The following is a 16,612-nucleotide window of genomic DNA, read 5'->3' on the forward strand; positions in this document are numbered from 1 at the left end:
AGAAGCATAAAAGTTCAAAATTATCAGAAACATGATGGCATTTTTTAAAACCTCAAATCGTTATGTCTTGTTTATCTTGACTCTTTTTGTCTTTCATTTTACATCTCTTTCATAAATTCTTTCAATGAAAAGTCAATAACCTTATGATACTTAAGAGAGTTGAAATTCAAGACATATTTTTCTGTTCTTTCTCACCAGCATATAAATCTTTTCACTATATTTTTGGAAGGGACAGGGTAAAAAAAATTTTTTAATTAAGGATGAGGCCGGGCACAGTGGCTCACGCTTGTAATCCCAGCACTTTGGGAGGCCGAGGGGGACGGATCACGAGGTCAGGAGATCGAGACCACGGTGAAACCCCGTCTCTACTAAAAAATACAAAAAATCGGCCGGGCGTGGTGGCGGGCGCCTGTAGTCCCAGCTACTCGGGAGGCTGAGGCAGGAGAATGGCGTGAACCCGGGAGGCAGAGCTTGCAGTGAGCCGAGATTGCGCCACTGCACTCCAGCCTGGGTGACAGAGCGAGACTCCATCTCAAAAAAAAAAAAAAAAAAAAAAAGGATGAATAGATTGTTAAAATAGTCAAAATGTCAAAATACTGTTGCATTTCTGCTCTTTTCAACTGAAAGAGACTAGATCTCAGGCTTTCAAATCATTGCCTGCAATTCTTCCACTGTGATGAATATGAACACTTCATAGCTATTCATTTAATTTCTCATTTGTAACATTTTGATGACTCTAGTGAGACTGAACTATGTCTATGATCTTATAATTTGCTCTTTTGGTTAAATATAACAGATAAAGCACTTGAATTATATAATGTGTCCATTGAAAGATTTCCCCTCAGAAGCACTTTTCTTTGGCTGATTACACTCTAAAATCATTCATAATCTGAAAAGTAAATCTCTATTATTATAAAATTGGTGGGAGCAACTAGGAGTTCCAAATCTACAGAAGAATCTCAATACTGCCTTTCATTTATTGACCAGTTTTGGTGGCATGCCAAACATATGGGGACACTTTGGTTAACTGTTCAGAGGATCTAAAGATACTGACTGACAATTTACATAAGAATTTAGTCCACTCACAAGGAAAGAGATTAATCTATTGGAAATTCAGCTGTGTTTTTTTTAGCTCTAGTGCCCTATTCTGAAAGTGTTGCATAAAATTTAGGGTAGAACCCAGTGCCTGAAACTACCTAAAAATATTAAACAGTAAGAAAATGAAAATGTTGAAAAACAGATTGGTTTTTCATGAAATGGCTGATTTACAGCTAGAAGTAAGAGGAACCAAGTTAAACAAATGTTTAAGATCAACAAATACTGCCTGAGTCTGAGGTAGACTTATAAGGAGTCTAGTCATGCAAAAGTTTAAACTTTAATATGATACATACTCTCAAATAAATAAGTCATTGATTAGGAATATTCTCAGAAATACACTATATTATTTTCCTTACTGCTCATGGATGTTTGAATGTTTTGCTGCTCAAAATTCTAAGTATCCAAGAACATCTGAATGTCTTACAGGTACTGAGGACTTTCTGTACTGAAGTTAATTAATACACTTGTTCCGTTCTCTTCATTATTGTTGATGGAAATTAGTTTCAGAGAAATGTCAAGGACCAATGTGAGACAGCATCCAAAACGATTACAGTCAGCCAGGGAAAGACTGAAACAGTCATCTCAAAAGCTGAGAGCCACAACTGAGGCAAAAGTGAGCTATATTGTTCAGTCTGGCAGACGTTCTGATCTATGTTCTGGGGTAGTGTGAGATTATTGCAGAAAAACACTTAGGGCAGCCCAAAAGTTAACTGGGAGGCTTTATGGAGGAATCAGGATTAAGCCAAATATGAGGGAATATTTTTACCAGACTTTGAGCATTTAGAACAGCATCTCATCTAGCAAACTTAACTCCCCTTCAAGATCCAAGATAGTCTTGATCAAATATTGTCTCCTCCAGTTAAAGGGATAGAGCACAATTAGCCCTGCAGTTGATATTGTCAAAACGATTTTTAGTAGTGAAAAACACCAGTTCATTCACCATTGAACTCGTTATTTCAGTGTTCACTGTCAAGCAGAAACTGCTTTTACATACTTGGAAAGAGAAAGCAGTAGAACACTGGATGGAAATTAGTTGCCTCTGTCCTCTCAATGAAGTGTATAATAGCCATGATCTGTTTTATTACAATAAAGAAACATTGCTGTCAAACTGTCAAGATACTGCAGAGATGAAAGATTTTGAGCCAACAAATCTGATAGTAAAGCAATAAAAATAATAGCCTTTTATTGAGTATATACAAAATGCTGGGCACTGTATAAGGCTCTTTATATATATGAATTTATGAATTTATGTGATCTTCATAACAATTTCTGTTAGTTGAGTAGTATTTTTATTCCCCATTTCATTGAGGCCCAGAGGGGTTAATTAACTTGCCCAAGGTCATTTAGCTGATCTGTGGCAGACAAGATTTGAAACAAAACTGAGCTGACGCCAAATGCTTTTCTTAATAAGCATTATAATACATGCCTCTATCTGCAAATGTCACTTAGCAGAAGAGCCACATGACAAATTTATACCCTGTAGAGTTGAGACTAATATGATATTCTAATATTGAGAGTATTACAGAGCCCTCTAATTAGTCATAGTCTAGATATTTGCTTCAACAAGTCTTTGGGAGTCAGCATGTATTCTCTATTGAACCTAGATAATTAGGAGCATACTGTACAGAGAAGATTGCTAAGCTATTGTATAACTTGTGGACTAAGGTATCATTACAGTGGTGATTCTGCCAGTGGAGCAAGCCACAATATTCTTTGCTTGTATGTAAGCACTCATAAAATAATAATTTCTGATTGCAAAATTTAAGGAATTTACCAGTATAATTTCCACAGGATGTTGTCAGAAAGAGGAAACTGCATTAATAGATAACTGATGCCATGCTGTTGTAATATTTTATAAGGCAACCCAGCACCCTGCAAACGAGAATTTTTAATGATGCATTCACAAAACTCATCATTCAGGGATTCATATTCTTCCTTGCTCCGTCTGAGGGAAGAAGAACTAAGCTCCTGGATCTTAATGAGATTAAAGAAGACTCATAGCCCCTTTCCCTATATGGTGTAAAGGTGTTGCACTGAACAGTCCCGTGAACAATTATCTACTCATAGTATCAAAATGAAAGCTGTTTTATGGATTCAGCACATCCTCAAAGGACCTGACAGCAGCAAATACACATACTGGGGCATTGGGGCCAGAGAATCAGTTATCCTCCACGGTCCACCATTTACGTAGAGAATAGTCATAAGTGTCTAAGCTCAACAGATGCCAGAGAGCCCATTCATATTTCCACTAAGTCGGGCCATCTAAATGTAGCCATAGAAAGGATAGAAAAATACAAATTCATGGTTTTTTTAAAATGCCTTAATCTGCCTATGGTACAAGTAAAATTCCAAGCCATTGAAAGAATATTAGGAGCATAGAAAATGTAAATTGTTATCACCAATAAACTCTAAATAAATGTCCTAGAATTTCAGAATAAATTACGATAAATTATTTACGTTACATTTAAATTACTGCCTCCAGATGCCCAAACAGCCTGCAACAGGACTTAAGTTCCTCCTCTTTTCATTCCATCGTTTTTGTGTGGATATGGATATTACATCAAATAAAAGTTTTTACATGATTAATATGAAGAAAAGAAGGACCCTTAGACATGCGGAATTGAAGCTTTTATTTAATAGTTTTATCCAAGGATAACAATACTCAGAGGCACGCGGGGCAATGGCAAGTTCAAAAATGCACAAGAATAATGTCCCAGTTTTGCTCAACTTCATGACACTGGGTGATCCATAAACAAAAGCTTGCTAAAGATATGCTTTTAACTTATAAAAAAGGTACACACCATATGCCTATTTCCTGTCAGGTTTTCTCCATGGATATAAAAAATGAGAATAGCAAACATATTTATTTAAAACTCCATATAGCACAAGATGTATATTTACTACATAAATATTAAACTACTTTTAGCACATTTCCTAAACTTTGTGCAGCTACTAGACAAGTACAATTTATTGTATATGTTTCTAAATTCATTTTGTAAGTAATATAATTTATATATGTGTCACATCCTTAATTCTACTTCCAGTGATTATGTAAGGCAAAGTAATTTGAAAAAATTTATGCATTATGTGAAAATAAAATTCAGGAGCAAGGGATAGAGATCAAATTGCTTTTGTACTTCAGACTAAATTTAGGAAGAGGCTGAAACAGATTTTATTTTATATATAAAATGATTTTTAAAAATAAATTTCAAGCATAAATTATTTTATAAACATAACTGATTACTTCAGCTGCATCTTAGTCATATTGCAATTTGAGGTTCAGGATGCCACTAGGTTGTTTGAGGACATTAACAGTAAGATGAGTTCTTTCTTTAATAAAAAATAAGTTTTCACCTTTCAGTTCATTGTCTTAATGTTGGAGTAAAAAGTCCAAGATCTATTCAGAAACATTGGTAGAAATGAAATGTAGTCTTCACAATCTCCAACAAATAGTATTCCTACAGGTGTGACGACTTAGACCAAGCTTTTTTTTAAAAGGTATGGTAGCATGCTTTAGCCAATTGAAAAATGTCGTTATCTAGACATTATAATAGAAAGGAGACATGAATTTCAGCTTATGAAAGCAAATAAATTACCATTAATTCTTCGGGAAACTTTCACTGGGGCATAAATGTGAAAAAGTGAGGTCATTAAAAAGTATCAATGTAAAGCTAATGAACAATTAAATAAATGCATAGATGTGTACTTTGGAACCTAAACTTTTTTAATCAAAATATGAAAGCACTTAAAATTAGTTTATCAATAAGATCTTACATAATTACTAAAAAGAATAACCAATAAATCCAGAGGTAAAGCGTAAGTAATAGTAGTTTAGGATTACTGAATAAGGTACCAAAGTACACGTATATGCATGGTTTTTTTTGTTTTGTTTTTTTGTTTTTTTGTTTTTTGAGACGGAGTCTGGCTCTTGTCGCCCAGGCTGGAGTGCAGTGATGTGATCTCGGCTCACTGCAACCTCTGCCTCCCGGGTTCAAGCAATTCTCTCACCTTAGCCTCCTGAGTAGCTGGGACTACAGGCATCTGCCACCACACCCAGCTAATTTTTGTATTTTAGTAGAGACGGGGTTTCACCATGTTGGGCAGGCTGGTCCCGAACTCCAGACTTCAGGTCATCCACCCGCCTCGGCCTGCCAAAGCACTGGGATTACAGGCGTGAGCCACCGTGCTTGGCCTATGCATTTATTTAATTATTCATTAGCTTTACAATATAAATAGAATAGTTATACATGGTCTAAGTGTCTGATTCTAAGTACAGCGGAAAGGAAAACGGCTTCCTATATTTAAAAATCGTGTTGAATAAACCCATCGCCATGCACAAACCACATTTCCATTAAAAGGGACTATCATTTAACCCCTGAGGACATTCATTAATAGAAAACAAGCAATCTCTCTAGTGTGGAATTAAACATTAAAATGATTAAAGAAAAGTCATATTTGTTTGTCTTTCTTTGTTCATTGAGGTATACTGAGTTCTCTGTTGAAAGAGAAAAAAAAAAAATCACATGTTCCCTTTGTCCTCTCTGTCAACGAATGTTTCTACCTTGACTCAGAATGACTAACTTAATGGAGTACCTAGACTTGGGAACCTTTGCTTATTCCTACATTGAAAAAAAAAAAAGACCCATGATATGTTCGAGTTTTGTATGATTTGCACTAACTGGAGTAGCTTCCGCTGGGGTGGTGGCATTAGCTGAGGTGGCTTCAGTTCCCTGAAGGTGTTCATCTCTGGGCCATAAAATGAGAGTGGCCAAAGAGACAAAGAGAAATCGAGAATGACTTTTACTTCTAAATCTTTGCTGGTTCTGCTGAATGTGAACTGCTGCCCCTTCATTCATCAGCCACAGGCAGTCTCAATGCTTTTACTCTGGGTGGCGTAATCATCCTCCTTTAAATACACTGTCAGTCTCAGATGTGTACAACTACAGTGTCCTTTTTCTTTAACCTATGCCTTTTTAAAAACACATAGGTAATGAGTGAAAATATCAGCACTGTAAAATTTTAGGTAATTATAGAACTATCAAGACTAAATATGATTCACCCACCCCTTTCATTCTACTCTACGCCACCTATGCACAGCCTTGCCTTAAGAGCCACTTTGTTCGTCAACATATCAAGAATTCACAACTGTAGTGTCTTCTGGCACTTGCCCCCAGCCTTTCTGACAAACTGAGCCACCTCTAAGAAATGTTCTAGCATATTCTGACCATATAATGATGCATTAGCCATTGAATAAAACCATATTAAACCTATGAGAATCAGTTTGACTGAATATAGCTTACAACAAACAATTTTTCACTTCAAAAACCTTATTTTAGCAGAATTGGTTAAAGAAAGTTTCACTGAATTCTTCACTTTTCAATTTGTGATTTTAAAATAGTGCAGATAGTGTCAAAAAATTATACAACCAGAGGGGCTTTGAGGGAGCCTTCAGGAATTATAATCAGAAACCTGATTATCAATACTATTTTAAGAATAGCTAAAAAGAAGGATCCACAGCCTCCTACAGTTCCCACTCCTGTTTTTAATCATTTTTACTATTTCATGTGATTTGTGAAGCTGAGAGGAAAAGCCATGAGGGACGCTGACTGGATCAGTAAACTGTACAAAGCTTAGCAATTCAAATATTCACCACAAGTTGGGGTCCCATATTAAATACAGGCTTTACAGGATTTATAAAATAAAATAAATGGTAAATATTTATTTTATTTTTTCCTAAGAGTCCAGAAATCCAAAAGGATTGTAAGTGAATGAATATGATTATGGACTTTTAAAAGAACATATGACAAGCAAGTAAAAGAAAAGTCAAGAATTTCACTAAGAAATCAACAGGGTGCAATGTACTTTCAGTCACAATAGACAGACATCCCAGACACGCTTAATTGTTAAACAATAGAAATACTAAGCAATTAATAAAAGTTAAAACATATAAAGTAACCAAAACCAAACACAGTTTTAGCACTTACGTTCAAATTATCTAAAAAAGAACAGATATATTATAATATATATTATATATTATAATTATATATATATGCTACTAAACAAACTTTTAGAATGACCTAAAAGAATGATGCAAGTCCAAAGGCAAACAATGTGTATTTATTTTGCTAGAACATTACATTTCATTATATTGCCACTAAGAGATCTGTGATCCCGGAGTCCATTTCTTTGGGTTGCACTAGTCTCTTTGTTGCTCTCATGCATTATTAATAAATTTTTGTACAAATGCAACCAAGTGATTTCCGTTGTAATATTTTTTTAAAAAAATTAATGAAACTGAAATTCCTTTCTATGCATAAAATTTTTGTTAAATTTTTAGAAGACTTTAGTCGGTTGCAGAATTTTTACTTGTGTCTCTGCCTTAAATTTTCTGTTTCTAAATAAAGGAGAATCCTTCTGTTCATCTTTTACAGATTTTACACTTAACTGTTTTGTGAGCTAAGTACGGCCATTCATGGAAGCATCATATTCAGCTGTCAGTGTCCTTTTCTTTCTCTCTCCCTCTTTCTCTCTTCTTCCCTCACTCCTCCTCTCTCTTAACTTCTAATGGCTATAGGATAAATCACTTCTCTTGATGCGTATAAATTTATCAGTTGCTAAGGTAGCAAATTATTCAAAGCCTAAAACTTGATGCATAGCAATTAACCTTAAAATACTTTGTCATTACACTTTTGATTCATGGAGAGGAGCACTATTGATAATACCTTTATTCTTGATATGTCAAGTGTTCTAATAATCATAGGGACTAAGTAAATATAGGCTCTATGTATATCTAATGTTGCTTCTACAAGCCACAATATAGCTTCAATATTGACATTGCCCACATTATGAAAGAAAATTAATATTTGCTACTTTTTTGGAAAAAAAAGTTTCCCCCTAAAAATTGAATCTATGGCTCTGTTTGCTGTTTTCATGAGTCAGTTTTGCCTCTAGAAACACTCTTTGAACTTCCATAGTTATATGAAAGCATGAAATACTGTATGCTATTTTTAACTAATATGTTCTGAGTTGTAATTGTATATAATTTTTACTTGAGATATGGTCTTTCTAGAAACCAATTTCTCAGCATCAGCTAGAGCCAAGACTTTTCAGAAAATTAAGGAAAAGCATATTTCATACGTTGAAGTCGTAGGTCCCTTAAGACAAGTTCTATTTTGGTGTCTACATTTACAATGGCTGAGACTGTCACAATCGTTCACCTTCATCATTAAAAAGCCAAATAAAGTTCCTTTCTCCTCTAAACTTAGAATGTTAAATGTTGGCCTTGTAAACTAACTTTCTGAGTCCTTTAAGTTTTATGTCCAGGGATGTAGAAGCTAGGTAACCAGTAAGGCAAGGTCAGATCTTAATAATGCAAGAAGCCTCCCAAACTTATCCTTTTCCAAAATTACTTGTGGAAGCAAAACTTTTTATAAGCCCATTATGAGTACTTCTGGAATAATCATTTATGACTTGTATAAAGACTATTAATAGTTTTTAAATGAGGTGGAAATAGGAAATGGCAACAGATCATGCCTATGTGGCTCATGCAGCTAGCCCTCTCTAGATGAGCTTTGGTTCAAACCTAGAGGAGTCCCTCTGTGATGCATGAATCCACGGGATCTGTGCCTGTCTCAAACACGTCCGAATGCTGGTGACTGAGAAGAGCAAAGATTTCATTCTTTTGAAAGGAGCTTGCGGTACCTACCATGTTGCTCTGTTGTGAGATACCCTCTAGAGGTGGTCCTGAGGGAAAACCACTGTGCTTTCAAGTCACTAAAGAACCTGAGGTGAGAGACAGAAGAAAAACCCACTTAGAGATGCCACAAGCCACTAACTACAGTGGATTCTATTAGCTATTACTATAAAGGGCTGATACTCCTGACTTGGAGCTACTGAAGGAAGTAGTTCCTGAAAGTTAATAAAAAATCATTTAGAAAGCCCTCCAGATGGGACTGATGTCCACTACTAGGAGTGAACAGTAACTGGAGCCATTATCACTGTTAGCCACAACCAGGAAACCATGGATGAGGCAGGAGGAACTTTCCAGCCCCTTCTCATCTCCTTCCCTAAATAAGAGGTGTCAATGTCCCCTTATTTGTTAGGAATTCAAAGGAAAGATGGCAAATATTGGCCTTTCAATATACTCTAAACAGAGGGGAAAAGAATTTTTTCTGCCAGTGAATCTGGTGTAGTTGGAGACTCAGAAACTCTCAATGTGGGCTTTGCTGGATTAAAGACCTTGAGTTGTAGATTGAATTTCAGACTTTTTTAAAAAGTAAAAATAGCAATGGGGTCTCACCATTTTGCCCAGAGTGGTCTCAAACTCCTGGGCTCAAGCAATCTGCCTACTGCAGCCTTCCAAAGTGCTGGGACTAAGGGAGTGAGCCACCATGTCTGGCACAGTTTCAGACTTTTGAAAATTAAAGTAACATTTATTGATGCTATACTGAGTGTCATCCATTGTTCTATTTTCTATGTACTCAGTCACTTCATCTAACAATTCTATAAAGTATGTACCATTTATTAACCCATTGTACTGATGACGAAAAGTCCATAGAAGTTAACTTGCCCAAGGTCACCAATTGTAAATGGTGAACACAGGCAGGTAAACTCCAGAGCTATGCTCTTGACCACTACTTGCACAGTGTGGTAGACAGAAAAAATGGCTTCTCAGAAACATCCTAGGCTGGACACAGTGGCTCATGCCTGTAATCCCAGGACTTTGGGAGGCCGACGTGGGCAAATCACTTGAGGTTAGGAGCTCAAGACCAGCCTGGGCAATATGGCAAAACCCTGTCTCTACCAAAAATATAAAAATTAGCCAGGTGTGGTGGCACATGCCTGTAGTCACAGCTACGCAGGAGGCTGAGGTGGGAGGATCACCAGAACCCAGGAGGCAAAGGCTGCATTGAACCATGATCATGCCACTGCACTCCAGCCTGGGCGACAGAGTGAAACCCTGTCTCAAAAAAAAAAAAAAAAAAAAAAAAAAAAAAAAAAAAAAACCTAATTATTCAGAACTGTGAATATGTTACATTACATGGCAAACAGGACTTTGCAGATTGGATGAAGTTAAGGACCTTAAGATGAGAAGATTACCCTGGATTATTCAGATGGGCCCAGTGTAATCACATGGGCCTTAAAAATGGAGAATCTTTCCTAGCTGCAGTCAGAGGGAGATGTGACAGCAGAAAAATGGTCAGAGAGGTTCACCATTGGTTGCTTTGAAGATGGAAGAATGGGATCATCATGAGCCAAGGGATGTGGACATTTCCTAGAAGCTACATAAGGCAGAGAAATGGATTCTCCCCCTGAAGATTCCAGAAAAGAATGCAGCCATACCAAAACTTTCATTTTAGCCCAGTGAGACCTACGTTGGACTTCTAACCTACAGAACAGTAAAATAATAAATTTGTGAAGTTTTAAGCCACTAGGTTTATGGAACTTTGTTACGCAACAGTAGAAAACTAATACATATTGCCTTATTGGAAAAGAGGGTTAATGATTCCCTTCCTGGGGACTTGACAGAAGCAGAGAGAATGCTTCATGGTATGGAAATTAAACTTGAAATTAAAGTTGCTGCTACTTTTAGCTCCTGGTTTTATGGGTTATTATATAACAGCAGTTTTATGATGAAGTTTTATGATAAAGCTATGCAATAATAAGCTATTATAATTTTTCATTTTGACTTACATTAGTACATTATGTAGCTAGTTTTAAATGTATCGCATCATAATTTGTCCTTCATTTAGCATTCTGCCAAATGTTATAGGAAACTGAACACATTTAAGATCTCGCTAGCAGAGTTGAAAGATTTGTAAGATGCCATTATTTGGATATTTGATACACACAAGTTGGCTTCTTGTTGTTTGGAAGTTAGGAGATAGCTTTTCACCAAACAGTAGGAAGTTATTGCTTCTAATTTTTAGAATACAAACAGACTGATTATTTCCCACCAAACTCTGTCACCAGTGCCAAAGTATTCTTTAAAATCTCAGGATAAAATGAGTTGTTAAAAGGGTGACAGGTTGCTACAATGAGCTTTTTCAAAGCAGGGTCAACATTTTCACATTTCTCATCAATATTCATCATAAAAGAGACCATGAAATGGGTTTAGATTTATCTGGTCTCTTTCATATAGCAATGTTTATATGCCTAAATACAATTTAAAATTAGGGCACTGACCTTTGCAGGCAGTCTTGGGAAACATTCCACCTCCACAAATTGTGAATGCCACAGACCGTGATCAAATGGAGCAGTCACTGCTTTCTGCTTGGATTAATGTGGCAGTGCGCTGGCCGAGAGGCTATCTGTGGAGAATAGGGAACTATACCAATGAGTTTATTGATTGAAAAGACATAATAAAGTGAAATAATAAAGCTTTCAGAAAAAAGCAATACATGCTTTGGAAGACTCAGGCCACCACAGGAGTAAGCAAAGCAAGTCTTCAGAACAGAGGCTGAATCCTCCAGAGCTTTGTGATGAGTGAAATTAAACCTGCCACAGACACCACATTTGTATTCTTTCAGCAGTCAGGTGAGGAGTGCTGCTAGTCCCTCCCAGCACTGCAGATACGATGGCCTTAATTCAGCTTCTGTGATCTGGATTCATACAAACATTATTAAAACTGTTCCTGTACAATGAGGTAAAGAAAGGCAATCAAAATTAACTGGGTAGCAGACATTTTGACTGCTGAGATAAAATAATAGCCAAAACAACTTCACTTCCAGCAATCAGAGATGTAGTGGCTTATTTTGGGCAAAAGAGTCATTCTGCCTATTGTACAGAGACCCCAGTAGCAAAGGAGGGGCTACCAGGGGAGCTGATTGTATATATAGTCTCTTCAAATGATGGAATATGAGAGCTATTTGCCCAGTGTGGAAAGAACCATGGGGATTATATTTGTTGTCACAACTAGTGCCATTCACTGGCCTGGTGGATTAATCATTGAGCCTTATTTGTCTTTTTTCAAACAACTAGTTTTCTTTTTTCTTTTGAATTGACCATTTTTACAACTGAATTGGCCAACGCTGTTAAAGCATCACTCCTGAGTGCCACCATTAACCCAAATTTTTTAAGTTTGTTTTATTTTCTTAATCTTATAAGTAGTGCATCATCATTGTAGAAAAATAGGAAAACACAAATAAGAAAAAAGGAAAAAAAAAAAAGATCTGATGTCCCGTTACCCAGTATTGGGTAATAAATACTGTTTATAAACTGTATTTAACTGTTTATAATATAAACAGTTAATGTTTATGTTATAAATATAAACTGTTAATGTTTAGAAGATATCCTTGCAGATATTTGTCCACACAAATATATATATAAACACATTTCAGCAAAAATAGCATCCTACCACACACAATGTTTTATAACCTGCTTGTTTCTTTTTTTTTTTTTTTTTTTTGAGACGGCGTCTCGCTCTGTCACCCAGGCTGGAGTGCAGTGGCGCAATCTCGGCTCACTGCGAGCTCCGCCTCCCGGGTTCACGCCATTCTCCTGCCTCAGCCTCCCAAGTAGCTGGGACTACAGGCGCCCGCCACCACGCCCGGCTAATTTGTTTTTGTATTTTTAGTAGAGACGGGGTTTCACCGTGGTCTCGATCTCCTGACCTCGTGATCCGCCCGCCTCGGCCTCCCAAAGTGCTGGGATTACAAGCGTGAGCCACCGCGCCCGGCACCTGCTTGTTTCATTAAACATTTGTGTACTTCTACATCAGCCATTTAGGACTTCACTTTTAATGACCACGTATCATTCTACTGTATGGATTTAGTATAATTTCTTTAATCAATGCCCTGTTATTAGACTGTTAGGTATAGTTTGTAATTTTTGTTATTACAAATAATACTATGATGAACATATTAGCACATGTATATTGCATATTTGTCCAGTTATATCCTTAAGTCCTAGAAGTCTAATTACTTGGTTAAAAGTTATACAGTTTTCTAGAAATTTTGATGCCTATCTGTAGTTTCATCTCTAAATAAGAAGGAAAACAGATTAAAATATGAAAGATAAAAATCATTCAAAAGTCTAAATAGGTTTCATAAACTTCTGAAAAGCCAAGTGAAAACACAAGTAGAAGTATTTTAGTTTGGATCTGTTAAACCATTTACACATACACACACATATACACACACACACAAAGTTATGAGCTTAAGTGAGTCATTATGTTTACAGATCAGCAAATAACATGCTTTTCTCAATAACAGGCAAGAATATCAAAATATTGTCTTCTATTTAATTAATAATGCTTAGGAATAAAAAACTATTAACAGTTATATTGAAATATAGTTGATATACTACAAAATTCACCCGTTTAAAGTGTACGATTAAGTGATTTTTATGTGTTCAGAGTTGTGCAACCACCATGATTATCTAATTTCAGAACGTTTTTACTATGTACAAAAAGAAACTCTGTACATGTTAACAGTTACTCCCCAGCTACTGGCAAATGCTAATCTGCTCTCTGTTTCTATGCATTTGCCTATTCTTGATATTTCACATAAATGGAATTATATAATATTTGGCCTTTTGTGACTTGTTTCTTTCACTGGACATAATGTTTTCATAATGTTTTCTTCTATGTTGTAGCATGTTTCCATACTTTATTCTATTTTATTGCCAAATAATATTTCATTATATAGATATATACCACATTTTGTTTATCCATTCATCAGTTTATTGTTTGGATGTCAATTAAAATCTTATCACAGTCATGTTTAAAATCTTTCAGTAGCACCTGAAATTGGTAAGAAGGTTTATGAAAGGCCATCTTAATCGTGCCCTAACCTACTTTTTGGCCTGATCCTCTGCTGCGCTCCCAACCCCATCCACTACCACCCTTTCATCAGCACTCCAGCCATAGCAGAACCACTTGAAATTTCCCAGATATAACAGGCACACTCACTTATGTGCTGTCCCCTCTCTCTGCAATATCCTTCTTCTCCTCACCTGTATGGATGACTTTTGCGTGTTCTTTGTTATTCAGCTATCAGGTATCTTCTCCTCTTGGAAGACCTAACACACAAATATAAGCTGGGTGCAACATATTTTTACAATCCATTATACCTCTATCATAACACTTGTCATAATGTTTATAATTATTGGTTTTCTTGACTTCTCCTCCACTAGATTGTGAGCTCATTAAAGTCAGAAACTATATTCTGTCTATCTCTATATCATGAGCCATCCAGGCCTAGCATGTGGTAGACATTCAATATATGTTTTTTTCTATACATGGTCAATGAAATTAATTTGACTTTCTTATGAACTGCATTAATCAATTTAGGGATTTTATAACCATATAGTCATAAACTTTATTTAAAATGCATGTTCCAGTTTGCTTATGTTTAATTTGTTCATATACATTTTATATTAAAATTCTCAGTAACATATGAAACAATAAGCATTAAAATAAACCAGAATGTATATATAATTCTAGTAAAGCTTTTAAAGTATACAATGAACTTATAACCTATCAAATAGAAGATACTTTTTCAAATACCTTCAACTGCCTTTAATGGAGACATAAGTAGAATAACTTAAGACAAATTCAGAATTTATACAAAAAATGATTCAGCATCACATTTCAAATGATTTTAGAAAAAAAAATCATTAAGAATATGCCATGAGGTCAATTTATAAATCATAATTGCACTTTCAAAACAAGATAAGCTTCTTTTTGCAAGCAAAAGTGTTGCTTCTCTTAAACTTGGCTTGGAGAGTGCTGCCTTGCTTAAAATACTGTAATAATATTTGAAGCCTACATGTATAAACTGTTTCTGGGTCTGTTTTCACTGTTTTCTGTGTGAATGAAGATTTGTTTAAGTAGGCCTGGCTCTTGGTAATAGAATCCTAACCTCTGTTACTTCTGACTTATAGGGTATCTTTGTTACTAGGGTTCAGCCTGATGGGCCAGCATCAAACCTACTGCAGCCTGGTGATAAGATCCTTCAGGTAAGACAGATAAAAGAAATGCATGCAAATGCCAATACTGAAACACATATGTAACCATGTTACCAAGTTAAATGATTTCAATTAAATGATTGGAAATAAGTCCTCCTCACATTGCTTATTTGCCTTTATTGTTTTGGGGCTGAAAGTCAAGTCAAAAACAATTCAGTCTGACAAACCCTATATCCCTAGCACGTTACACAGTACTTGGCACATGACAGATGTTTTGCATATTTTTGTTGAATTGAATGGAATCACTTGATAATATAAGAAATATATATTATATATATATATATATATATATATATATATATATGAATCTATGCATAGTTATCAAGTAAGAGTAAGTGCCCAAACACCGTATGTGTGTGACTTTCATGAGGGAGAAGGAACTGGTCCATATTTAATTTCTCAACCACAGGCTTATTACTGTTTGAATGCTATGAAATACATAATACATCATTCTACTCCCCCTGCTTAGATAAACAAAAGTTTAGCTGTATATAAGATGACTTTTTTTTATTATTATTATACTTTAAGTTTTAGGGTACATGTGCACAATGCGCAGGTTTGTTACATATGTATCCATGTGCCGCGTTGGTGTGCTGCACCCATTAACTCGTCATTTAGCATTAGGTATATCTCCTAATGCTATCCCTCCCCACAACAGTCCCTGGAGTGTGATGTTCCCCTTCCTGTGTCCCTGTGTTCTCATTGTTCAATTCCCACCTATGAGTGAGAACATGCGGTGTTTGGTTTTTTGTCCTTGCGATAGTTTACTGAGAATGATGATTTCCAGTTTCATCCATGTCCCTACAAAGGACATGAACTCATCCTTTTTTATGGCTGCATAGTATTCCATGGTGTATATGTGCCACATTTTCTTAATCCAGTCTATCGTTGTTGGACATTTGGCTTGGTTCCAAGTCTTTGCTATTGTGAATAGTGCCGCAATAAACATACGTGTGCATGTGTCTTTCTAGCAGCATGATTTATAGTCCCTTGGGTATATACCCAGTAATGGGATGGCTGGGTCAAATGGTATTTCTAGTTCTAGATTCCTGAGGAATCGCCACACTGACTTCCACAATGGTTGAACTAGTTTACAGTCCCACCAATAGTGTAAAAGTGTTCCTATTTCTCCACATCCTCTCCAGCACCTGTTGTTTCCTGACTTTTTAATGATGGCCATTCTAACTGGTGTCAGATGGTATCTCATTGTGGTTTTGATTTGCATTTCTCTCATGGCCAGTGATGATGAGCACTTTTTCATGTGCTTTTTGGCTGCATAAATGTCTTCTTTTGAGAAGTGTCTGTTCATGTCCTTTGCCCACTTTTTGATGGGGCTGTTTGTTTTTTTCTTGTAAATTTGTTTGAGTTCATTGTAGATTCTGGATATTAGCCCTTTGTCAGATGAGTAGGTTGTAAAAATGTTCTCCCATTTTGTAGGTTGTCTGTTCACTCTGATGGTAGTTTCTTTTGCTGTGCAGAAGCTCTTTAGTTTAATTAGATCCCATTTGTCAATTTTGGCTTTTGTTGCCATTGCTTTTGGTGTTTT

The 16,612-nt window shown here is 36.0% G+C and overlaps 1 protein-coding gene across 3 annotated transcripts in view; it reads left to right on the forward strand.

Annotated features, from left to right (window-relative positions):
* LRRC7 (leucine rich repeat containing 7) overlaps positions 1-16,612 on the forward strand; it is a 643,523-nt gene that overhangs the window by 598,202 nt on the left and 28,709 nt on the right. For 2 of the 3 annotated variants that reach the window (XM_063625216.1, XM_063625218.1), the window contains one exon: positions 14,983-15,057. In XM_063625216.1, the coding sequence (XP_063481286.1) occupies positions 14,983-15,057 (75 nt within the window). The remainder of the gene's footprint in view (positions 1-14,982; positions 15,058-16,612) is intronic. The other variant, XM_063625217.1, reaches the window with a different exon arrangement.

Source organism: Symphalangus syndactylus, chromosome 12 (genome assembly GCF_028878055.3).
Source record: "Symphalangus syndactylus isolate Jambi chromosome 12, NHGRI_mSymSyn1-v2.1_pri, whole genome shotgun sequence".
NCBI classification, from domain to species: domain Eukaryota; kingdom Metazoa; phylum Chordata; class Mammalia; order Primates; family Hylobatidae; genus Symphalangus; species Symphalangus syndactylus.